Source organism: Leucoraja erinacea, chromosome 20 (genome assembly GCF_028641065.1).
Source record: "Leucoraja erinacea ecotype New England chromosome 20, Leri_hhj_1, whole genome shotgun sequence".
NCBI classification, from domain to species: Eukaryota; Metazoa; Chordata; class Chondrichthyes; order Rajiformes; family Rajidae; genus Leucoraja; species Leucoraja erinaceus.
In genome coordinates, this window is record NC_073396.1 from 13,037,260 (window position 1) to 13,065,106 (window position 27,847).

The following is a 27,847-nucleotide window of genomic DNA, read 5'->3' on the forward strand; positions in this document are numbered from 1 at the left end:
TGTGCGGGAAACAAAATTTGCCTCGCATCATATCCGCAATAAGTATGAGCTGCTCAACAAGTTTTCATGGCACAGGAATGATATTTGATATTTGAAAGCTTGCACCATCCCAAGTGTTCATAATTAATTAAGCACTTTTGATACTTAATTTTGATACCACAGGTGGATAGGGCCACAGAAGGCTACCGTGTATCGGCCTTCATCAGTCAGTATTAAGTACAAAAGTCGGGATGTGTGGGAAGGAATTGCAGATGCTGGTTTAGAAACATAGAAAATAGTTGCAGAAGGAGGCCATTCGGCCTTTCGAGCCAGCACCGCCATTCATTGCGATCATGGCAGATGGTCCCCAATCAATAAACCGTGCCTGTCTTCTCCCCATATCCCTTGATTCCACTAGCCCCTAGAGCTCTATCTAACTCTCTCTTAAATCCATCCAGTGATTTAGCCTCCACTGCCCTCTGTGGCAGGGAATTCCACAAATTCACAACTCTCTGGGTGCAAAAGTTTTTTCTCACCTCAGTCTTAAATTGAAGATAGACACTAAAAGCTGGAATAACTCAGTGGGTCAGACAGCATCTCTGGAGAGAAGGAATAGGTGAGGTTTTGAGTCGAGACCCTTCTTCAGACTGAGAGTCAGGGGAAAGGGAAATTAGAGATATACTGCAGACAGTGATGTGGAGAGATATAGAACAAATGAATGAAAGATATGCAAAAAAAGTAACGATGATAAAGGAATTGATACAGCCATTGTTAGCTGTGTGTTAGGTGAGAACGAGTTATAGACAATGAGACTCAACAAGCCAACTTTGTAGCTGGTACAACTTGGGTGGGGGAGGGATGAAGAGAGAGGGATGCAAAGGTTAGTTGAAGTTAGAGAAATCATTATCCGTACCACTGGGTTGTAAGCTGCCCAAGTGAAACATGAGATGCTGTTCCTCCAATTTGTATTTGGCCTCACTTTGACAACGGAGGAGGCCTAGGGCATAAATGGGAGAAATGTCAGTGTGGGAATGGGAAGGGGAATTAAAGTGTTTAAGAAGGAACTGCAGATGCTGGAAAATCGAAGGTAGACAAAAGTGCTGGAGAAACTCAGCGGGTGCAGCAGCATCCATGGAGCGAAGGAAATAAGCAACATTTTGGTCTGAAACCCTTCTTCAAACATTAAAGTGTTTGGCAACTGGGAGATTAGGCAGGTCCAGGCAGACTGACCTTTGTTGTTGGAGTAACTCAGCGGGACAAGCAGCATCTCTGGATAGAAGGAATGGGTGATGTTTCAGATCGAGACCCTTCTTCAGATGGAGTCAGGGGAGAGGGAGACATAGAGAGATGGAATTGTAAGGTGTGCACTCACCTCTGTAACTGAATCCTTGACTTCCTGACCCACAGACCACAATCAGTGAGGGTAGGTGACAAATTATCCTCTATGATAATCCTCAATTCTGGTGCCACAAGGATGCTTTCTCAGCCCCATTTTTTTTCCTTATACACCCACGACTGCGTAGCCAAGCAGCAAAGTGAGCCGGATATCAAATAATGATGGGATAGAGTAAAGGAAAGAGATTGAGAATCTTCTAACCTCGTGCCATGACAACAGCTTCTCCCTCAATGGCAGCAAGGCATAGTAGTTTGTGATCAACTTCTGGACGTGAAACGAAACACATACCCCAGTATACAATGACCGCGCTAAAGTAGAGATGGTCAAAAGCTTCATGTTCCAAGGAGTAAATATCACCAGCAACTTGTCCTGGTCCAACCATATCAAAGCAAGGTCAAGAAAGCACACCCACATCTCTTCTTCCTTGGAAGGCTTTGTAAGTTCGGCATGTCCCCAACAATTCAAGTGTCAAGAGCGTTTTATTGTAACTTGTCCCAAAACAATGGAACAATTAAATTCTTACTTGCAACAGCACAACAGATATGTAAATATAGTACTCTGTAAAACCCATAATAAACAACAAAAATAAAGTTTCCACCCACAGTTACACAGATAGATTGGGGAATCTGGGATTGTTCTTGAAACGTGAAATATTTCAGAGGGATTTGCAGTGGAAGAATGTGAAATTATGTAGGGTAGATAAAGAGAAAATGTTCCCACAATACAAAGTCATTCAGAAGATCACATTGAGGTAACAATTGCAGTATAAACTATGAGATTGGATAAAGCCTACAATGTAGATATGCTCCACTGAAATTGCCATTGCTGGTGCATGGATCATATATATCAAGTGCAGCTTTGCAGTGAATAGTTCAGTGAACAAAGAGATTCGGAGATTGAGTAAATTCAGGATAATAGCTCGGCTGAATTGCCTGCTGCGGACCGGCGATGGAGGACCCTCTGGTAGGACTAGCTCTCCCACCACGGACTCAGAACTTGGCCCCGAGCTACTGACGTTGATGGGACCTGCGGCGCCGAGATTTAGGAGGGACCCGAGAGCGAGGTGGATGTTGAGAGCGTTGAGAGCAAGATGGAACATCTAGAACAAAGGGGGTCCCGGAAGGGGATGGGGTGCAGTGGCTGGCAGTAGGTAGAACAGTCGGTGAACTTCTGTAACTTTATTGGTGCCAGACACTTGGTGACATTTGTGTACTTCCTAGGTGAGGTCTTCTGTATGACTTTACTGGGTTATATGCAAAACAATGCATTTCACTGTACCTAGGTACATGTACAAGATACAAGATACATTTATTCGTCACATGTGCCAGATGGCACAGTGAAATGAAATTCCCATACAGCCATACAATAAAAATAAAGGACACAACACACGATATAATTTAACATAAAACATCCCCACACAGCAGAATCAGAGTTTCCCACTGTGTGGGAAGGACCAAAGTCAGTCAAATGTACAATAAAGTATCATTGAATCATTGGCATTGGTTTTGTCTTTGTGCAATATTATTGTTTGTTTGTATATATGTAATATATACGTATGTGTGTGTGTGTGTGTATATATATATATGCTTATTGTTTACACAGTACTATGTTTACATATTCTGTGGTGCTGCTGCAAATGACAGGAGCCTGCCCCAGGTGTTGTGTCCACTGTTCCGATATATAGGAGGAGTGTGGACTCCTATATATCAATGAGACCAAGCGCAGGATTGGTAATCGTTTCGCTGAATACCTCTGCTCAATCTGCCTAGGCCTATGCAACCTCCCGGTTGCCAACCACTTTAATTCCCCCGCCCATTCCCACACTGACCTTGGCTTTCTGCTCTGGGCCTCCTCCACTGTCAGAGTGAGGCCAAATGCAAATTGGAGGAACAGCACCTCATATTTCTTTTGGGCAGCTTACACTCCAGCGGTATGGACATTCACTTCTCTAACTTCAAGTAACCATGCTTTCCCTCTCTCTCCATCCCTCCCCTTGATTAATTTTACTGATATTTCACTGATTGTATGCCTCGTTGTAACCTTTCCCTCAGCTAACAATGAACCATTCTATATTTCCTAGATCAGCACCTGCTTTGATCTGTCGTTTTCACACCTTACTCATCCACATCTCTATGTTCCCTTTTCTCCTGCCTCTCAGTCTAAAGAAGGGTCCATCTCTCCAGAGATGCTGCCTGAGCCGATGAGTTACTCCAACATTTTGTGTCTATCCTTGGAGCGTAAACCAGCATTTGCAGTTCCTTCCTTCACAGCTGGGATGACAGACACGCCCCCTCCCCGAGCAGCTGTCAATCACCTGACCACAGTTCCCTTTCTGCTGTCAATCACCCAGCCCCGGAGCGCACTGAGCCGCGCCACCTTCCGTTGTCAATCACATGGCCCCGCCCCGAAGCGCACTGAGCCCCTTCCCTCCCATTGTCAATCACATGGCCCCGCCCCGGACTAGCCGGCACCAAGCTCTGCCCCCCCCGCTGTCAATCATCTAGCCCCGCCCCCGACAGCACTGAGCCCCGCTGCCTGATGTCAATAGGCCCCTCCCTCCAGCTGCCAATCACCGTGAGCCGCCGATAACGTTCCACGGCGGAAGTCGTCAGCACTTTCCCAGCGGGCCCTGGGCTCAGACGGACAGCGATGGCAGCTCGGGACGGTGGGTGTCGGATGCGGCCTGTTCTAGACCTGGGGATTTCAGCACAGTCATTGCTACGGCGGCAAGGGGGACATGCAAAATGCATGATTGTTTTTATGGGAAAGCGGGACCGTAGTCCATCGAGACTCTGCAATGGACAAGGGAGGGTTGAGGTCAAGTACCAAAGAAGAAAGGGGTGGATGGGTCGGATATGTGTGCATGGTGCCAATGTGCAAGGTGGCGGGCTGAGGGTGTATGGAGTAGAGCGTGCAAGGTCCAGCGCCTACAGGGGCAGTGTGCAAGTGACCAGCATGCAGAGGGAGTCATTGTGCGAAATATCGATGTGCATAGGGGGAGGAGGGAGGGGGGCAGTGCAAGGGTACAACATGTACAGGGAGCAGAAGGCGTAATTGTGCAAGGGAGCAATATGTTCTGCGTGCAAAGGATCTATATGTCTGGAAAAAAGCGAGGTCAGTGTGCAAGTGATGAATGTGTTCAAGAAGCAGAGGGGGGGTGTCAATGTGCAGAAGGGATCGGTTGGGTTAGATATGTGTACAAGGTACCAATGTGCAAGGGGTAGTGTGCAAGGTTCATTGCATACGGAGGGCAGTGTGCAATTGATCAGTGTGTGAAGTGAGTCTAGTGCACAGGGAACTGGGGGGAGTTATTGTAAAGGGTGGTATGGTAGGAAGCAATGTGCAAGGGACCAGCATGTACAGGGAGCAGAAGCAGGAGAGGCAGTGTGCAAGGGGGCTGTGCATAAGGGACTAGCATATGTCGGGAACAGGTGGTATTTTCATAAGAAGGGGGCTGGGTGCCAGGAACCAATGTGTTGGGGTGTATGGAAGGGTGTTGAGGTGCAGTATGTAAAAAAGGGTTTCCATGAGGGTGACCCTTGAATGAGCTTAGAATTAATTAGTTCTGGTTTTGAAAATTGAAGGGGCTCTGGGAAATGATCAGATTGCTATTTAGAAAAAAATGTTTCACCATGTACATTTAGGGAAGGAAATGTCTAGGCCTCCATGTCAAGAAAATGATTTTTTTTTTAACTGCCCAATCTGGTTCATGGACAATTAAGGATCATTGGTAAATGCTGGCCTTGGGGATGATATGAGAATGTGAGCAGGCCCTTCACCCTGCAAGAGCCATGTTGAACATGATACCAAGTTAAAGTAATCTCTTCCGTCTGCACATGATCCACATCCCTCCATTCCATGTGCATGTGTGTGCCTCTCAAATCTTGCCACTGAAAGCTTGTTGCTATAATCTGCCTTGACCATAGACATAGAAAATAGGTGCAGGAGTAGGCCCTTCGAGCCTGTACCACCATTCGATATGATCATGGCTGATCATCCAACTCAGTATCCCATCCCTGCCTTCTCTCCATACCTCCTGATCCCTTTAGCCACACGGGCCACATCTAACTCCCCCTTAAATATAGCCAATGAACTGGCCTCAACTATGACCATGCTCCCCAGCACCCACAACAGTCTGTTTTTAGAAAAAAAATCTTGCCCCACACATTTCCTTTAAGTTTTGCCCTTCTCACCTTAAAGTAATGTCCTCTCGTCTTTGACATTTCCACCCTGGAAAAAAGATTCTGATTATTTAACCTATCTATGCTTTTCATTTTTAAATACTTTTAATGGGTCTCCACTCAACCTCTGAAGATCCTGAGTAGACAACAACTGTCTAACATCTTATTGGTAATATTGTGTAATCCAGGCAGCATTTCATTAACCTTTCTTTACCCTCTCCTCTCCACATCCTACCTGTAAAACATTACAGATCCTGAGTTTCTCTTTTTAAAAATAGATGGAAGCTAAGAAAATGAGGTATTTGTTTAAGACAGAACTGCAGATGCTGGAAAAATCTAAGGTAGACAAAAATGCTGGAGAAACTCAGCAGGTGAAGCAGCATCTATGGAGCGAAGGAATAGGTGACGTTTCTGGTTGAGACCCTTCTTCAGACTGATGTGGGGGCGGGGTGGGGCTGGAAGAAGATGGAAAGAGGTGGAGACTGGGCTGTGGTAGAGCTGGGGAGGGGAAGGAGGGAGAAAGCAAGGACTACTTGAAATTGGGGAAGTCAGTGTTCATACCGCTGGGGTGTAAACTAAAGAAAATGAGGTAGGTGTCATTGAAACCAAACTAATTGAGTTTGGCAAGGAAAATCTGAGGCTTTTTTTCTCAAGTAGAATTCGGAGTCAGATTTGGATTAAAAGGGCCAGATTGTAATTAGTTTAGAGGTACAGCTAAGGAAATGTGTCCTTTGGCCCACTGAGTACAAGCTGACCATTCTTCTTTCGTGTGGCATGCACAGCCTAAAGTTGTAGGACAATTTGTTCTATTTGATCTTCTGTTTGTGCACGTCGAGTTGATTGCATTAGTGGAAACAGGGCAGACCATGTGAAGGTTGCAATTTTCCACCCCATGCTGACCATTGATTACATGTTTACATTAGTTCTATGTTATCCCAGGTTGCATTCACTCCCTACACACTAGGGGCAATTTATAGAGACCATTTAATGTACAAACCTTTGGGATGTGTGAGGTAAATGGAATACCACAAGGAAACCCTAAGGAGTCGTATGGAGAATGTGCAAAGTCCACATAGACAGCACCTGATGTCAGGGTTGAAACTGGATCTCTGGCATTGTGAGGCAGCAGGTCTAGATGTTGTGTCACAACCTAAGGTGACAACTTTCTGCAGAACTTTAGAATTCTATACTTCATTGGGCTGGTGGCTGCTTAGTTGGTTAATTTATTAATGGTTGAGATAATAGACAATAGGTGCAGGAGTAGGCAATTTGACCCTTCGAGCCAGCACCGCCATTCAATGTGATCATGGCTGATCATCCCCAATCAGTACCTCGTTCATGCCTTCTCCCCATATCCCATGACTCTGCTATTTTTAAGAGCCCTATAGCTCTCTTGAAAGCATCTAGAGAACTTGCCTCCACCGCTCTCTGAGGCAGAGAATTCCACAGACTCACCACTCTCTGAGAAAAAGTGTCTCCTTGTCTCCATTCTAAATGGCTTACTCCTTATTCTTAAACTGTGGCCCCTGGTTCTGGACTTCCCCCAATATCGAGAACATGTTTCCTGCCTCTAGCGTGTCCAACCCCTTAACAATCTTATATGTTTCAATGAGATACCCTCTCATCCTTCTAAACTCCAGAGTGTACAAGCCAAGCTGCTCCATTCTCTCAGCATATGACAGTCCAGCCATCCTGGGAATTAACCTTGTAAACCTACGCTACACTCCCTCAATAGCAAGAATGTCCTTCCTCAAATTAGGGGACCAAAACTACACACAATACTCCAGGTGTGGTCTCACTAGGGCTCTGTACAAATGCAGAAGGACCTCTTTGCTCCTATATTCGATTCCTCTTGTTATAAAGGCCAACATGCTTTCTTCACTGCCTGCTGTACCTGCATGCTTACTTTCATAGACTGATGAACGAGGACCCCCAGATCCCGTTGTACTTCCCCTTTTCCCAACTTGACGCCACTTAGATAGTAATCTGCCTTCCGGTTTTTGCTACCAAAGTGGATAACCTCACATTTATCCGCATTAAACTTCATCTGCCCTGCCCACTCCCCCAACCTGTCCAAGTCACCCTGCATTCTCATAGCATCCTCCTCACAGTTCACACTGCCACCCAGCTTTGTGTCATCTGCAAATTTGCTAATGTTACTTTCAATCCCTTCATCCAAATCATTGATGTATATTGTAAATAGCTGTGATCCCAGCACTGAGCCTTGTGGTACCCCACTAGTCACTGCCTGCCATTCTGAAAGGGACCTGTTAATCTCTACTCTTTGTTTCCTGTCTGCCAACCACTTCTCTATCCATGTCAGCACTCTACCCCCAATACCATGTGTCCTAATTTTGACAACTAATCTCCTATGTGGGACCTTATCAAATGCTTTCTGAAAGTCCAGGTACACTACATCCACTGGCTCTCCCTTGTCCATTTTCCTAGTTACATCTTTAAAAAATTCCAGCAGATTAATCAAGAATGATATCCCCATCGTAAATCCATGCTGAATCGGACCGATCCTGTTACTGCTATGCAAATGTGCGGCTATTTCATCTTTTATAACTGACTCGAGCATCTTCCCCACCACCGATGTCGGGCTAACTGGTCTATAGTTTTCTCTCTCCCGCCTTTCTTAAAAAGTAGGATAACATTAGCCACCCTCCAATCCACAGGAACTGATCCTGAGTCTATAGAACATTGGAAAATTATCACCAATGCATCCATGATTTCTAGAGCCACTTCCTTAAGTACCCTGGGATGCAGACCATCAGGCCCTGGGGATTTATCAGCCTTCAGTTCCATCAGTCTATCCAACACCATTTCCTGCCTAATGTGGATTTCCTTCAGTTCCTCTGTCACCCCAGATCCTCTGGCCACTACTATATCAGTAAGATTGTTTGTGTCCTCCTTAGTGAAGACAGATCCAAAGTATCTGTTCAACTCATCTGCCATTTACTTGTTCCCCATAATAAATTCACCTTTTTCGGTCTTCAAGGGTCCAACTTTGGTCTTAACTAATTTTTTCTTCTTCACATACCTAAAGAAGCTTTTACTATCCTGCTTTATATTCTTGGCTAGCTTACCTTCGTACCTCATCTTTTCTCCCCGTATTGTCTTTTTGGTTATCTTCTGTTCTTTAAACATTACCCAATCCTCTTGCTGCCCGCTCATCTTTGCTACGTTGTACTTCTTCGCTTTAATTTTTTATACTGTCCCTGACGTCCCTTGTCAGCCATAGTTGCCCTTTCTCCCCTTGGAATCTTTCTTCCTCCTAGGAATGAACTGACCCTGCACCTTCTGTATTATTCCTAGAAATACCTGCCATTTTTGTTCCACTGTCATCCCTGCTAGTGCATCTTTCCAGTTAACTTTGGCCAACTCCTCCCCTCATGGCCCCAACTGTAACACTGACACCTCCGATCTACCCTTCTCCCTCTCCAATTGTAGATTATACCTGACCATGTTATGGTCACTACCTCCTAATGGCTCATTAACCTCGAGGTCCTTTATCAAATCTGGTTCATTACATACCATTAAATCCAGAATTGCCTTCTCCCTGGTAGGCTCCAGTACAAGCCGTTCTAAGAATCCATCACGAAGGCACTCTACAAAGTCCCTTTCTTGGGGTCCAGTACCAAACTGATTTTTCCAATCTACCAGCATGTTGAAATCTCCCATAACAATCACAGCATTACTTTTGCTACATGCCAATTTAAACTCCTGATTCAACTTGCGCCCATGTCCAGGCTACTGTTTGGGGGCCTGTAGATTAGTCCCATTAGGGTCTTTTTACCCTTACAATTCCTTAGTTGTATCCATACTAACTCCACATCTCCTGTTTCAATGTCACCCCTGGCAAGGAACTGAATTTCATTCCTCACCAACAGAGCAACACCACCCCCTCTGCCCACCTGTCTGTCTTTTCGATAGGAGGTATATCCTTGGATATTCAGTTCCCAGCCCTGGCCCTCGTGCAGCCATGTCTCAGTAATTCCCACAACATCATAGTTGCCTGTTTCTAACTGAGCCTCAAGCTCGTCCACTTTATTCCTTGTACTTCGCACATTCATATGCAGCACTTTGACCTCTGTATTCACTTCCCCCCTCGCACCGTTCGCAATTTGCCCGGACCTTACTTTGTTGTCCCTCCTCGAGCTTTCCTTCCCATGAATTCGAGAATCTTTTGTAATTTTTCCTGTAGCCGCTTCCCTTTCAACTCCATCTTTATACTCCCAATTCCCCCAATCCCCCCCCCCCCCCCCCATTATTTAGTTTAAACACCCACGTGTAGCCCTAGCAAACCTGCCTGCCAGAATATCGGTCCCCCTCCAGTTAAGGTGTAACCCGTCCCTTTTGTACAGGTCACCCCTACCCCAGAGGAGATCCCAGTGGTCTATAAATCTAAATCCTTGCTCCCTGCTCCAGCCCCACAACCACACATTCAGATCCCCTATCTCCCGGTTCCTGTCCTCACTAGCACGAGGTGCTGGAAGCAATCCAGAGATAATCACCCCAGAAGTCCGGCATTTCAGTCTTCTTCCCAACTCCCTGAACTCGTGTTGGAGAACCTCCTTCCTCTTCTTCCCGATGTCGTTTGTGCCTACGTGCACAACTACTGCCGGCTGTTCACCTTCTCTCGAGGATGTTCTGAATTTGGCTTGAGATATCGGCTCCATCAATACATTTTGCTGCCATCAATATAATGAAGGGATTAGAGAGAAGACAGGAGAATGGACTTTAGGTTCAAATGTGATCTTTTGATTGCAATCCATTTGGACTATGTATGCTGTTTTTCTTTCTTTCTTTGATATTTTTGTGAATTAGCCAATGTGCTAATTGTTAACAAATTATAGCTGTGCAACTATCAGCAAATTTTCAATATAACAATGCAAATTAAATTTCTGTCAACTTGTCTGTTTTGTAGGAGCAGATACTGGTGGAATGGAATCTGAAGCTAGCACGGATGTTACTATTCAGCAAGAGAAAGTCAGCTGTGGGACTACTAGTGAAGGAGATTCGCAATACTTAATAACCGAACAAATGGAGAATGAGGATTCTCTTCCTCAAACGTCTGTTAGCAATGGTGGAGAGTCGGATATCAGCAAGGAAATGGTAGATCTAAAAGTTATATGGAACAAAAACAAATATGATCTGAAAGTGCCACTCGATAGTACAGGAGCTAGCCTGAAAGAAAAGATTCACTCCCTCACAGGTATGTCTGAAGGGAGGATGGGTTGCACTACTTTGTTGTGTTATATACCGGTTAAGAATTAAATATAGAAACAAGGAACTGCAGATGTTGGTTTATATCAAAAATAGACAGTGCTGGAGCACTCAGTGGGATCAGACAGCATCTCTAAAGGAAAAGGATAGGGCCAAAATATAGAAATAAGGAACTGCAGATGCCAGTTTAGACCAAGGATAAATACAAAGTGCTGGAGCTATCCTTTTTCTCCAGAGGTGCTGCCTGTTTTGCTGAGTTACCCTAGCACTTTGTCTATATTAAGAATTAAATATACATTGGGAGTGGTGCTATTATGCATAACATTGCAGACTTCGGCAATTCTTTAGATTCTATATAGCAGAGACTGACATAGAAAATAAGAAACATATTTGCATTTCTATGGTAGACAAAAATGCTGGAGAAACTCAGCGGGTGAGGCCGCATATATGGAGCGAAGGAAATAGCCAACGTTTCGGGCTGAAACCCTATGGTGCTTTTGGGGCGACTTTATAATTGATGTCTAAACTAATTCTCAATCCATGCCAGTATATTATCTACATTTTCGTGTGCTTTAATTTATTTTTAACTTCTTGCATGGCGCCTTTATTGTAATTAATGTTTCCAGATTTTTCCTGTGAATTTTTCTTGCAAAGTGAGCACGGCATCTGTCTGATGTCTCTTGTTTCCTTTGTCTTTTTGTCTCTTGCAGACTCACAAAGACTTTTTTCCATTTTCCTATTGACAAAGATTTTGTAGTTTTTCTTTATTACTAGATGCTTTTATATTCAATTTTTCTATACTGTTTTCTGCATCCTTTGAGTTCTGAAATTTGCTCAAGCTAATTTGCCTTTTTAACAAGAGTCACCTTTCCCTTTTGTAGTAACAAGGAACTGCAGTTGCTGGTTTACATACAAAGACAAATTGCTGGAGTAACTTAGTGGCTCTCCAGAGATGCTGCCTGACCCACTGAGTTACTATAGCATTTTCACCCTTTTGTGCAGTGATCATTGTCTACAGTTCTTTGTTTTAAATACATATAGTGATAATACCGAACTCAGTTAAAGGGGGAAATCGGCAATAACATATACCATCTTCCCCCACCCCATGGTCTGTTGCAACAAAGGTTTACTATGTAAAATGTGGTGAGTTCACTTCGACAATGAGTCGCTGTTGTGGGTATTGAGAATGGTGGTAATGAAAAGCACGCTATGCTGACATCAGGATAGCATATTTTATTCTGTATACATCCCATTGCACACCATCTTTCCTGGACTGCCTCTTCAGACTGGAAATTTCATGGGGAACATCTCAGTTCATTTAGCTCTGAGTAAGAACAATTTACGTGGCTGTTTTAAGCTGTCAATTTGATGCAGTTGAGGGAAGGTATAATAGTGATTCGGGTGGATAGAGAGGAAGGATTCAACCCTTGTATTGATTGCAATAGATACAATGTTAATGTATATTGATTGTAATACAATGTTGATCTATATCACTTGTCCTGATAGTAAAGAGCGCCTAAATTAATTTTCAAAGATTTAACTGGATCAACGTTATTTCCCTTTCAGGTCTCACTCCTGCCATGCAGAAGGTCATGTTCAAGGGGCTGCTCCAGGAAGATAAAACTCTACGAGAATTAAAAGTAACAAATGGCGCAAAAATCATGGTTATTGGATCAACGATTAATGATGTTTTAGCAGTAAATACACCAAAGGAGGTTGTCCAACAAGAGGCCAAAGCTGAAGAACCCAAAAAAGAACCTCTATGTAGGCAAAAGGTGAGTTTCACTTTTTGATATAGTGAACATTGGGAACATGACATTGCATCAGTTTTGAAGGGCTGATAGGCATCGGATTTTATGGTAGATCCGTATCTTAATAGAACTATGCACATGTATCTGAAATTTTAGTTGACACACTACTGTCTCCAGATTTTAATTATCTATGCCATAATGTGCAGTCCTCAATTTGATTTTGGGTTGTTGATGGCATCTTCTGTAGCTTTGCATTGTCACCCATGAAACTGTGGACTCTACAAGATGGTCATTACTGCATTTTTGTTTAAAGCTCCCTATGGGATCCATGTTGGGGATGTTGGATATCGCCTTTTGACAGGGTTATGTGCATCAGCACATTGTCATTTTTGTATCCATTCCAAGACTAATTTTGCTAACTGGTCTGTAGTTTGGGATAGTTGTTTTTAAATCTTTGGAGCTTGTTGGTTTGAGCTGTTTTCTGGTGCCTTTGTTTCATTCATTTAAATCTTGGTTGCACCCATAATTAAAGCAGCCATTGTCAGTTTGAGAGCTTAATAAATTGATCTTTGTTCTTTTTAAGAGGAGCAAATTCCATCTTTGTACTTTTTTTTTAAAGCGCACATGTGCAAAGTCAACTGGAAAAGTTAATGCAGACTTGGGACATGGCGCCCATAATTTTCCATTCTATAAGATTTGAGTTGAAACTGGGACTAGTAACGCCGATGGACAGTGAACTTTGGGGACTCTCTTTGTGTGCTTTGATTTTTAAGGACTTGTGCTAAAATAAACTCCAGTAATTGACAAATTCTACTTGGGGCATGAACAGCTACTTGGGGCATGAGGAGAGAAGGCAAACAATTTCTGTTTGATCAACTTTGTTATTGGGATCCAGTAGATTAGATGGCCACGGGCGATTATGGTAACGGTAGTGTGGGATTCTTGAGGGGTTGAATGGTTTTAGGGGTAAAACTGTCAGATAGAAAAGGAAGTGAGTTATTAATTCTGTGGAATTTTTAAATTGCTGCTGACCTTTATCGGAAGATATTCTGTTAAATTCAGCTAAGAATGCAGTAAAAACTGAGCATTATTTTAGTGAGACACCATTTTCAGATAAGCTACCAGAGATTATTCAACATATCCCTTTGGCTCTGGTTTTGATGACTGTTTTGCTTGCTTTAGCAACACAGGAAAGTGTTGGACAAAGGAAAACCAGAAGATGTTATGCCATCCATTAAGGGTGTTAAGGTATGTAGTTACCAATTATATTAGTTGTTGTGCCTTGTATAGAGTTTTTGTGGAAGATGGGGGAGGTGGTCATTATTGACATAGTGTATATCTCTCACCTCAATCTCCATTCTGAATGCCACTTGAATTTAAAAGTGTGATAATTTTTTTGCTGAACATTTGTACAGTTCAGTACAAATGTTGGTACAAACTTGGTACAGTGCTTAGTCTGCCTAGACCTACGGGATCTCCCTGTTGCCAACCATTTAAACTCTCCTTCCCATTCCCATACTGACCTTTCTGTTCTGGGCCTCCTTTGTCAGAGTGAGGCCACACGCAAATTGGAGGAACAGCACCTAATTTTGCTTGTAGTTGGCAACCCAGTGGTATGGACAATAAACTTGCTAATTTTTAGTAATTTCTACTTGCACTCCTCTCCATCTAGATGTGTTACCAGTTCCACAGTTCTCCACATTGTTTCTCTTTTGAGATCACATCAACATTGGGCTAACCCTGCTGGAGGACATTTGTGGCCAGCCTTGATTGGTCCTGGCCTTTTCTCACCTCCAGCTCTTCACCTGAGGAGCTTTCCATCTGAGGAAGGGTCCCGACCCGAATCGTCACCCATCCTTCTCCAGAGATGTGGTCTGACCTGCTGAGTTACTCCAGCACTTTGTGTCTATCTTTGGCCTAAAGCCAGACATCTGGGCTGGTGGTCTTGGTAGAGTGCTGAGGACCTGTGCACTTTTGAAGACCTAGAAACTTCTGATAGATTGAGGAAGTTTGGAAACTGGTGTTGTGGTTGGATGTCATCAGTGGCACTGATATTTTGTTGCTAATTAAAATGTCCTGGACCATAAATCTTTTTTCTGTTTTTGCAACTGATGTGATTTTGTTGATACATTGAATCAAAAGGTGATGAGGAATAGTGCTGTGTTAATAACTGTTGCTCCCTGAACTTTGTAGGAGCGCTTGCCAAGTGTACCATTGTCTGGCATGTACAACAAGTCGAGTGGAAAAGTAAGGTTAACCTTTAAACTGGAGCAGGATCAGCTCTGGATTGGAACAAAAGGTAAGTTCTGCAGATGGCATTTCTGTTCCTTCTGTGAATCATTGATCTTATAACCTGCTGTGTAACAAATAAAAATATTTCACATTAGTTTATTTAGCGTCAAAGAGGAAAATTATCAGATTTTTTAAACACTGGTTGCAGGGTAAGATACCTGGCCTACATTTATTTCACTGGTGCCGACCATCTGGTATTAGGTGGGCTCAAGAGCTGATTTAGAAAAAATAAAGGAACTGGCCTATACTGCATTTTGAACAGTGTTCTCGTACATTTTTTAAGTCAGCAGGTGCTTTGACAATGTCACATTGGACTGATGACTGATGTTTGGTCAAAATAAGTACAGAATGTTTTGGTAATTTAAGATCATTTGTGGCGTGGAAAAGACATTAACATTGCAACATGACATATCGGAACTGATTTTGAGAATAGGGTACGATTGTTTGAAAGTTCTCCAGTCATTTGTTTTACCAGGTGTTTTAGGATGGAGTAAAATGGGGAAAGTTTTATGACAAGGTGGAAGACATGAGATTAAATAACAAATAGAATGAACTTGCAAAAGGGGGTTGTAATGGCATAAGAAACAGAAAATTAGTCTAAAGGAGATATAATTGGGAATGGAACAATGATCAAAAACTGAATTAAATTCAATCAAATATTGTCTAGAAAGCAAGCTGCTGTTCAAGTCTAATTACACAGATTTTACCAAAATGTTTAAGTGCACGGCAACGGTTTGGTGTGGGAGTGCTACAACAAATTGACAACTAATCAGCAGTATGTTTGTATTTTGCCTTGAATAATGGTTTGAGTTCTGGAAGTAGAAAGATGAGAAATAAATGTCCAGGCGTTATATCTCTTGTAGTTGGTCAGCACAATTGAGTCCCTATATTTCTGTGAGGTTCTGATGTGAGTAATTTCCTTTTTTTTCCCAAACAGAAAGAACTGAGAAGATCCCCATGGGCTCTATCAAAAATGTGATCACCGAAGTTATTGAAGGACATGAAGATTATCACATGATGGTGAGTACTGGGAGAGCATGTGACCAGGAGGAAACCCTGCGGCAGGGCAGCAAGCCGTTTGACTATTCAATATTGTCGAGGTAGACGTGAGACTGCGAGATGGGATACAGCAGAAGCTTGGGTGAGCAGGAAGTTGGCAGCTAATTAGTAGAGGGAGCAGCAGCTAGGGTTTGAGAGGAGGCATACGTAGGTGGACAATCTTCACTGATAGCTTTTGCATTCCGCTTGCTTTACTCTCCCAACAGTTAATGGCCGGATGCTTATTGACAACTCGCATAACTTTAATGCTGCCACTCCATAATAGCCACCAAGACACATTAACTGTCCTTGTTTTATCTATGGCCTGATTTGCAGACCTTCATGACTTACAAGTGAGGAGCTGTTTACGTTGGAATGTCTTATGACATACTGTGGAAGAGATATTGGAGGAAGTTAGTCTTGATCTCCTGAGCAGCTGGGATGCATGAAACTGATCCCAACTCTGGAGTTGAGTTCTGGATTGAAGGGAAGATTGGAGGAGGAAAGGTTGCTCTTAGAAATCAAATTTGATTTTCAGGATTTGATTTGGTGTTGGGCAAACTAAAGGTTGTGGGCTTTTAATGTGGTGAAGGTGGGGAGGTTATGCTAATTTTGGGGCTTGAGTGCATTGGATGAACCTCTAACCACTGGATTTCTAATTTCTAGATTAGAGATTCTTTGAATGAACTTCTTTTGAATAAAACGCCATTTCAAAGAAGCAAAACTGCAAAATATCCATGTTCTTCTCTGAGAACCACAATTTTGGATATCAAAACCATTCATTGTTTAGAAGCTCAAAGGTTATTGTTCAATGAAAAGTAGGCTTGCTATTCCTCTCTCAACAACATCAGAACACAAACTGGTTATTCATTCTTCTGTAAAATCTTTCCCTTGACTTCATGCACAACAACAGTAGTTGGACCTCAAGGTACTTCGGTGCATGTACAGTAGTCTAAAGATGCTTTGGTAAGAAATAGGATTGTGTACAAGTAGAAGATTGCTTTGCCTGTAAATCATCAGAAATTACTTTCTTTAAAATAATACTTCATTCTCATTTCCTTTTTTTCCAGGCATTTCAGCTGGGTCCCACTGAAGCTTCTTACTACTGGGTTTACTGGGTGCCTACACAATATGTTGATGCAATCAAAGATACAGTCCTTGGAAAGTGGCAGTATTTTTGAATGTGCCTCCACCTCTGGCAGTGAAGGACAGACTGAAACCAAAGGACTACAAAATTTATTGGAACTTGCTTACTGGATTATAATTCTTCCTCCCATCCCCCTTCCCAAACATTGGAAGATGCTAACAAAGATATAGATTAAAAAATAATGAAGATCCTCACCAGAAGCTGGAGGTGGTTTGTTCAATAAAGACTTTACCTGTGAACAACAAATTAAAAAACAAACACCATTTCAAAGAAGCAAAACTTCAAAATATCCAAGTTCTTCTTTGAGAGCCACAATTACCTGCAGGTGATGTGCTAGAAGCATTTTATTATATCTACTGTAACATGGATAACATCCCAATTTAGGCTTGTTAAGTATCCATTCGGAACAGTGTCTGTAAAACAGTACAGTGGGGCACTACTCAATGTGCTCCTCGCCTCTATCTTCATGTGGATCCATTGTACTATAAAACCAAATTGTGGAATATTTATTTCTTTGAGCAATCTTGCATCACGTGTCTGTTCTCAGGACGTTTCACAATTGGTTGCCTTGTATTTAAGTATCTTCCCAAGTCGTGGGCGATATAGCCCATCCCAATGCCAATTGAAAAGGCCTAATCCCAATTCACAGATTTGATCTGCAAACTTGTAAGTGCGTGGCACAACAAATATACATCCAAGTAACTTTTTAAATATAAGGGTTTCTGTCGTAATATTTAAATTTCATATGCACTCATGTTTGCGTATTGCCTCATTGGCTGTTTTTATTTCCACAACCAGAGGGAGAGCATGGAGTAAATGGTGCATAACAAATTCTATTTGTCTGTGCCTTCTCATTGCTTTCAAACTAACTTTGCTATTTAATTGCAAAACCTCCTCCCTCTTCCCCTCAGATTTCACTATGCAATTATGCAGGACCCACTGTACTGCCTCTGATTTGTATTTGAGAGCAAAGGAAGCCATATTTGGATGAACAATATTACTATAAAATATGTTTTCCTTCTTAACATAGGGCCATACCTGTTTAAAGCTGCATGACCATTTCCACTTTTGTTTCAGTTTCATGGGGTTGAGGGAGTTCAAGAGAAAAGGGGTGTATTGCAGTATGGCAGTAGATGAGTTGCAAAGCATTTTGGCTTTCTCTAGATGTGAGTTGCACTTTTTTCCTATTTCTGGATTGAACTTGTTGGATCTAAATGGATGTCAACTCTACCTGGCATTCCAAGGTGTTTGAGTTATTAATACTTCTGCACTGAAGGAAATTGAATTTGGCTCTCTCCAATTGGCTGTGCTGCCTATCGGTGTCCTCGTAAAGTTAGTCGTGTGCACATGGGGCTGGCATAACCAGTTGAACCATAAATTAAAGACCATTGCATGTTTTTAAATGTCAAAACTGAACTTTTTTTTTCTTCTTTCCCAATGCCTGCCTTTGCTGTTTACAGTAAGCACACTTTAGAGAAATTTGGAAAGGAGTAAAACATCAAGCAACTTTTCAACATTAAGTGGCCATTTTCCTGCAAGGCATCACAGAGTTGTATAGGTTTGCAATGTGTGCTGTGTAGTTTGGTTGTATTTGAATCAATAAAGCGGGGGAAAGGGTTCTTGTACTGTAAACAAATCATCAGATCAAGCCATCCATTCAATTGCAGAATTTTCTGACACTAAATATTTGAGGGGACAGTGTAAAGGGAGCTTTGCACTGCACCCAACACATTGGACGCTGTAGAGGAACCTAATTTTGTATGTAACTTAATATACATGCCTTGGAGGTATTTTGGATTGTGTGGAAAGAGCTTCACTCTGTGTTGTACTAGTACCGAATACTTGCACTAATGGCAATTAATGGAATAGTGTGCAGTTTCTAATCACTGAGATCCTTACGTGGATGAGTATAAATAGATAAATTAAATGTTGAGTGTTTTGGGATTTCTGATAAGTTTATAGATCTTAGACCTGATAACCATGAAAGGTGCAATATTTAAATGTAATATGCCATCATTTTTATATAAAAAATAATCATTGCCCTGTTCTGAAGTTTTTCATGGCACAAACTGATACAGTACTGTGGTTTAGTGTAAAAGGTCATGCAGTTTTAATAACACATAACTTGCAGAATGCATGATTCAAGCACACTGATCTTTTCAAATTAAGGAAGTTGACTTGGTTTTAGAGTTGTATTGCTTCCAATTTTAGTGCTGACCATTAGTTAGCCCATTGTTTAATTCTGAAAACTAGTCTTTATTGCCAATTAAAGTTTGTTACTTTACAGTATTTGATTTTTTTTTAATTGTCGTCCTTTACGGGTCTGAATGCAATAACACCACACACTATCCCTCCAATGTGCAACCTGCTTTGGAAATGCACAGATTTGAACATTATTTGGTATATGGAAAAAAGATACTAAAGGGAGGGAGAGTTTAGTTTTGAAGTAAGATCCTAACGTGGTATTGACACAATCATGATGAATCAGGAAAAGGGTTCAAAGTAGAAGTGAAATCCCAATAAACAATGTAATAACAAGGAACGGCAGGCAGGTGCCTGTTTAAACCGGCGATAGACGAAAAAAGCTGGAGTATCGCAGCGGGTCAGGCACCATCGCTGGGTGGCGTTTTGGGTCGAGACGCTTCTGAGTTACTCCAGCTTTTTCTGTTTATCGGCAGAAAGACGTGTACACAATCGAACCATCCACAGCGTACAGATACATGATAAAGGGAATAACGTTTAGTGCAAAATAAAGTCCGATCAATCTCGGTCTGAGGGTCTCCAATGAGGTAGATGGTAGCTACCTCAGGACTGCTCTCTAGTAGTTGGTAGTAGCAAAGATCTAGGTTGGTAGGGCGGATGATTAGTGACGTTTCACGTTGAGGCCCTCCCCACCCGAAACGTCGCCTATCAATGTTCTCCACCCGCTGAGTTACTCCAGCATTTTGTGAGTATCTTTCCCAATTAATAAACGATTACAGCTTGGGGGTCCACACGGGTCTAGTTATCACTACTGTTTATCTGGCTGGGTTGTTTTAAATGCGGTGTTTGTGCATGCAGCATGTGCCGGAACGGGAAGTAGCAAGAACCTTCCTCGACAACATTTACAAACAAAACAGCTCCACGTGTCAGCGACCTGTCACTTTCGCTTCGCAGGCCCCGCCCCTCCAACGCGCGGGCATCTGATTAGTTCAGCGTCGGAGGCCCGCCCACCTGTCCACGGCATCCTCGCGTCCCATTGGTGGGGTTCAATGTCACTCATCTGCTCTACGACCGACGTGCTGTCCAATGAAACACCGGCCGCTCGACTTCCGCGTCCTCCAGCCAATCGCATGAGGGCGGGAGCGGGGTGCTCGCGTCGGGCAGCGGGCGCGCGCCATGGCTGTTGTCCGCTGACGGTTGGAGCGCGAGCCATGGAACGGGCCCGGGCGATCGGAGATCCTCACTGAAGCCAAACCTGCGGCGCAAGGCGATGGCGGGGCCCCGGTGGCCCGAAGCCGCCGCCGTTGCCAACCACCACCACCTCCTCCTCCTCCTCATGTTCCTACTGCTGCCGGGTGCAATACGGGTGAGTCTTCGGGTTCTCTTCCTCTCTCGCCCGCGTGTGGTTAAGGCAGGGGTTAATGGTGCCGAGGGGAGGAGCGCGGGCTCGCCCACATGTGGGGCTCCCGACTGAAGTGGGTCGCAGGCAGGCGATCGGCTCTCAAACCCGATCTTCAGCTGGTTTACTGTTGTGACTCCGCCTCTGCGCCTTGGTGTGGCTGACGGTCACCGCCTACTCTGTACTCTGGGCATAGATTTGCATAGCCAAGGCTACCGAGCGGCATTATAACTCTTCGACTTCGGGCAAAACACTTTTGTTCTTCTCAGTAATGGGACTAAAAACTCTTCTGGTGTTATAAGAATAGTTGCCACTTGGCTTTAAATTGCATTCAAGTTCAAGGACTATTTTTATTAGGTGTGTCTGATTCTAGTTATACACTTGACTCATTACAACTGGATAGTACAGATTGGTGCTCGGTGTATCTCGCCTGCACCCCCAGCTTGCTCACCAAGATTTGACTTGCCATCTGAAAATGTTTTCGTTGCATGCTTTTAATAACCTATCCAAGACAGTGACTGATTTGGGGAAGCGAGCCATATATGTGAGCAGTTCTCGGAACACGGAAAAAAATGCGTCGCAATAGCGCCTCTAATCGTCTCAAGTTATTTCGAGCTACTTTACAACCTGCAAAGTATTTTTCAAATTTAGTTTGGGTATCACGGGAGTTGTTTTTCATTAGCAAGTTTCCACAAACACCGATTTGATATCAGAAATATAATATTGATCTAGGGCTAAATATGCGAAACCAAAACACCAGAGAGATTTTCATTCACTCTTCGCAACAGTGCGAAATATTCGTTCGTATTCACAAGAAAGAAATACAGATCCCCGTTTTAATCGTTCATCTTAACGACTGTATATTTGACATTGTACCCGATCTTCGGGTTAGCTTCCAGAATGGAGTTTCAGGCAGACTGTGGAACTTGGGTCTGTGGAGTGGGAATTGAACCCACCTTCAGACTCAGACAAAATGCCTCCAATGCCTCAGATAAGCTTTTGGTGGTAAAAGTGGAAATCTGAAATAAAGGCAGTTATCTATCTGTCTTTTACCTTGAAAGTTGTACATTTTCATAATTTTATGCTTTAAAGCTCCAGGAGTACTAATCGGTTATGGAAAACTTACACAGTCCTTCTCTCCATAGATGCTGCCTTACCCGCTGAGTTTCTCCACCATTTTTGTCTACCTACAGTTTAGTCAGTTTGCGTTTTTGGTTCTATTTCACGAAGTGCGACAATTCTCCAAAGTTATTATTGTACAGATTTTGAGCATCAAAGTGCTGCAGAATCTTTCAGAATAAAAAAACACACACACACCTCCCTCACATCTTTCAGTTATTTCTGTTGCAACATATTTAAACTCTTGACCATTCATGAACCCTACATAGATTTTCAGATGTAGTTTTATTTAATTTATTTTTGGGTTGTGGGGAATGCTATTTGGCTCTAGATGTTCTTGAAAGGAAACTTCAGTCATAATAAGAAACATTTAAGCGGTACGTGGTCAAATTCTGTCTTGATTTCATAGAACATACAAGAGTTCACCACAAAAACAGGCCCTTTGGCCCACAAGTCCATGTCAACCATCAGATGGTTCCCCATCCTCCAAAGGACCAGAGCAAACAATCCACGCTTGTCCAACCTCTCCTTCCAGCTAATATACTCTAATACATGTAACGCCCTCGTAAACCTCTTCTGCACCCTCTCCAAAATTTCTACATCCTTCTGTGATACAGCAACCAGAACTGCACAGTACTCTAAATGTGGCCTAATCAAATTTTAATAATGCTGTAATGTGACTTTCTGACTATAATATTCAACATCCTGACTGATGAATGTAAGTATGTCGTATGCTTTCTTTACCACCCTATCTACTTGTGTGCCACTTTCAGTGAGCTGGACTTGTACCCCATGATCCATCTGTATATCAATGTTCCTAAGATCCTGCCATTTATTGTATACCTTCCTCTTGTATTTGACCTCCTAAAGTGTAACACCTCACACTTGTCCAGTTTATTTCTATCTATAATTTCTCTGGCTACATTTCCAATTTATCTATATCCTGCTGAAACTGTTGACACCCTTCCTCACTATCTCATCATCCTATAGACCATTCTTCTTGGTGAATACTGATGCGAAGTACTCATTTAGTACCTTGCTATTTACCTTGGCAGGAATTCAAGTGTCCCTGCTCTCGAGTGTCCCTGCCCTCTTCTTAGTTACCTTTTGTCTTAATATAGGTATAAAATGCCTTGGGATTCTCTTTAATCCTACTCAGCAAGATCATTTCATGGCCCTTTTGACCCTCCTGCTTTCCTGTTTAGTTTGTACTCCACAAAGGTCATATCCTATTTAAGCTTCCTAAAACTTTTGAGACAGTTATCATCATCGTAAGGTTCCTGAATCTTGCCAACCCTGATGATCAGCCTTGATCACAATGAATGGCGGTGCTAGCTCGAAAGGCCGAATGGCCTCCTCCTGCACCTATTTTCTATGTTTCTATGGTACGCTGCCCAATAAAATCAGATACTATACATAAATACAATCAAGCTAAACTCACGTACAATAGGTAGAGCAAAGGGAAAGATACAGAGTGCAGAATATAGTTCTCGGCATTGTAGCACTAAAAATTGCTGGGTTGACCAACACCTAATCAGCTCTACTATGGCCTTTGTCTATCCATCTGCCTATACAAAAAATCAAATGCCTGTGTTCACCTATGACCTGCCATGCTTTGTCGTACTCTTCTAGCTTTCTTTTCCCTCACCCTTGCAATCAGTCTGAAGAAGAGTCCTGACCTGAAATGTCACCTATTCATGTTATCCAAGGATGCTGCCTGACCCACTGAGTTATTCCAGCAATGTGTGTCTTTCCTTGGTAAACCAGTTCCTTGTTTCTGCAAATGCGTCAGTCTGGTATTTGGCACTTGCTTTATAGTTTGTGCCATCACTGAGAATGAGAATATTATTGTAACCTGCCATTAGCTGTTTAACAGAGCATTGTTATTCATGATTAAATGCCGGCCAATGAGTTTGGAGGCATTTGTTTGAACTTGAGCAGATAGGATGTGTCTATACACTTCAGAATCCATTATGCTACCACCATCAGCAGTTGTATCATCAATGAAGATAAGTGAGCCAGTACCTTCAGCAACCATCATGCCCAAGCCATAACACACCCACCCCAGTGTTTCACAGATGAGGTGGTATGCTTTGGATCTTGAGCAGTTCATTCTCTCCTCCAAACTTTGCTTTTGTCATCACTCTGATATAAGTTCATCTTCGTCTCATCTGGCCACAAGACCTTTGTCCAGAACTGTGGTTGATCTTTTAAGTACTTCTTGGCAAACTGTAACCTGGCCATCCTATTTTTGCGGCTAACCAGTGGTTTGCATCTTGCAGTGTAGCCTATGTATTTCTGTTCATGAAGCCTTCTGCGGACAGTGATCATTGACACATCAACCTAACTCCTGAAGAGTGTTTCTGATCTGTCGGACATGTACATGGGGATTTTACTTTATTATAGAGAGAATTCTTCTGACATCTTCCGTGAAGGTCTTCCTTGGCCTACCAGTCCCTTTGCGATTAGTAAGCTCACCAGTGCTTTCTTTATTTGGGTAAGCCCAAGGTTTGGCTGATGTCTCTAACAGTTTTAATCTTGTTTCTCAGTCTCATAATGGCTTATTTGACTTTCATTGGCACAACTTTGGTCCACATGTTGATAAACAGCAATAAAAGTTTCCAAAGGTGATGGAAAGACTGGAGGAAAGACTGGGTGCTGAGAGCTCTCTTATACCTGCATGAAGGAGGCAATTAAACACACCTGAGCAATTACAAAGACCTGTGAAGCCTTGTGTCCCAAACATTATGGTGCCCTGAAATGGGGGGGACTATGTATAAACACAGCTGTAATTTCTATATGGTGAAACCAAAATGTATAAAAAAGGCATTTAATAAAATCTGACAATGTGCACTTTGACCACATGTGATTTTTTCTATTACAAATCTTAAATTGTGGAGTACAGAGGCAAATAAATAAATGATGGGTCCTTGTCCCAAACCTCATGGAGGGCACTGTATGTGCTATGTTCCTTGTTGAATATTGTATGTAATAGAACGCAGGGGATATGCTAGGGTTGAGTAGTGGAGCATACATTTTGTTGTTGCTGTTGGTCTACAATATCAAAATGATGCCTTGTTTTAATTTACTGAGTTAATTTGCTTATGTGGTTGGTAAATGGCAAATCATTGATAATATTGTCGCCAAGGAACTTGAAACACCATTGATTCTGATTGGGGCATGTACTCTGCCACAATTTCTGAAGTTAATAACTAGCTCCTTCATCTTGTTGACATTGAGGCAGTGGTTGTTGTCCTGACACCATGTTACTAAGTTCCCTATCTCTTTTCTGTACTCCATTTCATCATTGTTCATGATCTGGCCCATTACAGTGGTGTCACCTGCCAACTGGGGTGGAAGATTGCAACCTACACGTGGTCCGCCCTGTTTTGACAAATGCAATCAACCCGGCATGCACAATCAAATAAGATCAAATAGAACAAGTTTTCCTACAATTTTAGGCTGTGCACGCCATACGCAAGAAGAAGAAGATCTGCAAACTTGTAGGTGAAGTTAGTGTTCAATTAGCTGGCCATGCAGTCATGTGTGTTTAAGGAGTATAGCAGGGGACTGAGATCGCATCCTTATTTAATAGAACGCAGGGGATGTGCTGGGGTTGAGTAATGGAGTATTAAATGAACAATAGATTTTGTTCCCAGCAAGGCTGTATTTAGCACTATATATCATCCTTGCCCCCAGGCATCACATGAAAATCTCCTTTATAGTACATAGCAGATAATTCAAATTGTTGCATTTTTGGATATAACCTAGAATTTCAATCAGAGGATGCTAGGAGGCTGCAAGGTGACTTGGATAGGCTGGGTGAGTGGGCAAATGCATGGCAGATGCAGTATAATGTGGATAAATGTGAGGTTATCCACTTTGGTGGCAAAAACAGGAAAGTAGACTATTATCTGAATGTTGGCCGATTAGGAAAGGGGGAGATGCAACGAGACCTGGGTATCATGGTACACCAATTATTAAAAGTAGGCATTCAGGTGCAGCAGGCAGTGAAGAAAGCAAATGGTATGTTAGCATTCATAGCAAAAGGATTTGAGTATAGGAGCAGGGAGGTTCTACTGCAGTTGTACAGGGTCTTGGTGAGACCACACCTGCACTATTGCGTACAGTTTTGGTCTCCTAATCTGAGGAAGGACATTCTTGCCATGGAGGGAGTACAGAGAAGATTCACCAGACTGCTTCCTGGGATGTCAGGACTTTCATATGAAGAAAGACTGGATAGACTCGTTTTGTACTAGCTAGAATTTAGAAGATTGAGGGGGGATCTTATAGAAACTTACAAAATTCTTAAGGGGTTGGACAGGCTAGATGCAGGAAGATTGTTCCCGATGTTGGGGAAGTCCAGAAAAGGGGTCACAGTTTAAGGATAAGGGGGAAATCTTTTAGGACCGAGATGAGGAAAAAATGTTTCACACAGAGAGTGATGAATCTCTGGAATTCTCTGCCACAGAAGGTAGTTGAGGCCAGTTCATTGGCTATATTTAAGAGGGAGTTAGATGTGGCCCTTGTGGCTAAAGGGATCAGGGGATATGGAGAGAAGTCAGGTACAGGATACTGAGTTGGATGATCAGCCATGATCATATTGAATGGCGGTGCAGGCTCAAAGGGCTGAATGGCCTACTCCTGCACCTATTTTCTATGTTTCTATGTTTCAAGTTACACAATAGCTCACAAAACATTAATCTTGAAGGCTGGGCAGACTACTTCTCATTCTTCTAAAGGCATCAGCAATGCTGTTCAGCAATTGAGGAACCAAAGATCTATCATCTACAATCCAAGCTTAATAAAAACTAGTGAACTAGTCCCTATCTACATAAGGTATTGAATTGACTTTGTCCCCTAACAGCCAATAATCAAATGTTCTATCTCCACAGCCCTTAAAAGGATATTTGGAATAGAATAAAACCTTTCATTCTTTTTATTGGTGACCATGATTAAAAGGAGACCATAATTTTGCAATTTGGTGCCTGCTGGATACAAGAAATACAGATTCAGAACAGACCATGTTTTTTGCCTTCTTCATTTCATGGCTAGTACTTGAATTTTCAGTTTTAGGGAACCTATAGTTTAAAAACAAAACAACGTATCAAAGAAAATATGATTACAATTTGTTTGAAATATTAGATAGTGCATTTAAAAATGGCTATAAAGGATTGAAGTTTTTGCAAGGTGTACAAATTGTCAACCAGTTGACTGGGTAGAATATAATACAATACTCCCCTTTTTGATGATGAACAATTTCTTTGAGTGAAATAAATGTAAGATTTTGATATATATTTATTATATATATATATATATATATATATATATATATTATATATATATATATATATATATATATATATATATATATAAAATATATATATTATTCTAAAGAATGTGGAGATCCAAATTTAATTATCAGCATTTACTTGGAAAAAATGGTAATTGCGGACCTTTTGTAAATATGGACTAGTTTGTCAGTTTCATCGTGCTTGGATTATAGTTGATAGATCTATGGTTACTCACCTGCAGGGCGACATTGATGGTATCTTTGAAAAATTGTGAAGTGGACTGCCCAGCTTTCAAAACTAATGTTTTGTGGACAGAGCTACACCTATAGTCAGAAAACCAGGCAAGTTGTTTTTTATTCAATAGAGTTACAGAACAATACAAACTAGTTGCTTTGTCGTTTATGTGGGGGGGAAAACAAGTCAATCATCGAGTAAAATTGTTCCACAGTTTATAGATAGGGACAAATTAAATTTCAAATTCTGCTCTTTAACCAAAAGTAGTTCAGTTATTTAATAAGGTATGTTTTATTAAATAAGATATAGTCAAGTTAGTAAATTAAGCAAAAAATATAATTGTATTTGATGTTTGAGCTTGGTAACAACTACATTTATTATTATCCTTAATTGCTCAGAAATTGTGCAAAAACCTGGCTATAGGTAGCAGTAAGAAAGAATTGCATATTGTGTGACTGGAGTCAAGTATCAGCTGTTGTTCAGTGGGAGTATTCTCACCTCTGGGTCAGGAGATCATGGTTCTAGTTCCATTTTGTAGACTTGAGTATAAAGCACACATTTTAAGGATCCAATTCACTGAGGTGTG

General features: G+C 42.1%; 2 protein-coding genes across 3 annotated transcripts in view; both read left to right on the top strand.

Moving 5' to 3' along the window:
* The first annotated feature begins 3,936 nt into the window (after positions 1-3,936).
* ubfd1 (ubiquitin family domain containing 1) lies at positions 3,937-19,302 on the top strand. The gene is made up of 7 exons (XM_055651307.1): positions 3,937-4,040; positions 10,487-10,774; positions 12,352-12,560; positions 13,719-13,784; positions 14,730-14,835; positions 15,766-15,848; positions 16,937-19,302. The coding sequence occupies exons 1-7, from the start codon at positions 4,025-4,027 to the stop codon at positions 17,045-17,047; spliced, it is 879 nt and encodes a 292-aa protein (XP_055507282.1). The 5' UTR covers positions 3,937-4,024; the 3' UTR covers positions 17,048-19,302.
* A 1,065-nt stretch (positions 19,303-20,367) lies between these two features.
* ern2 (endoplasmic reticulum to nucleus signaling 2) overlaps positions 20,368-27,847 on the top strand; it is a 71,942-nt gene continuing 64,462 nt past the window's right edge. The window contains exon 1 of one of the 2 annotated variants that reach the window (XM_055651302.1): positions 20,368-20,581. In XM_055651302.1, coding sequence (XP_055507277.1) covers positions 20,486-20,581 — 96 coding nt within the window. In that variant the 5' untranslated portion in view covers positions 20,368-20,485. The remainder of the gene's footprint in view (positions 20,582-27,847) is intronic. The other variant, XM_055651301.1, reaches the window with a different exon arrangement.

Excerpts from the sequence above, each read along its gene's own strand:
- ubfd1 (XM_055651307.1), top strand. Across the intron at positions 10,775-12,351 it reads AAAGATTCACTCCCTCACAG|GTCTCACTCCTGCCATGCAG; the intron begins GTATGTCTGAAG and ends TTTCCCTTTCAG. Across the intron at positions 13,785-14,729 it reads CATCCATTAAGGGTGTTAAG|GAGCGCTTGCCAAGTGTACC; the intron begins GTATGTAGTTAC and ends TGAACTTTGTAG.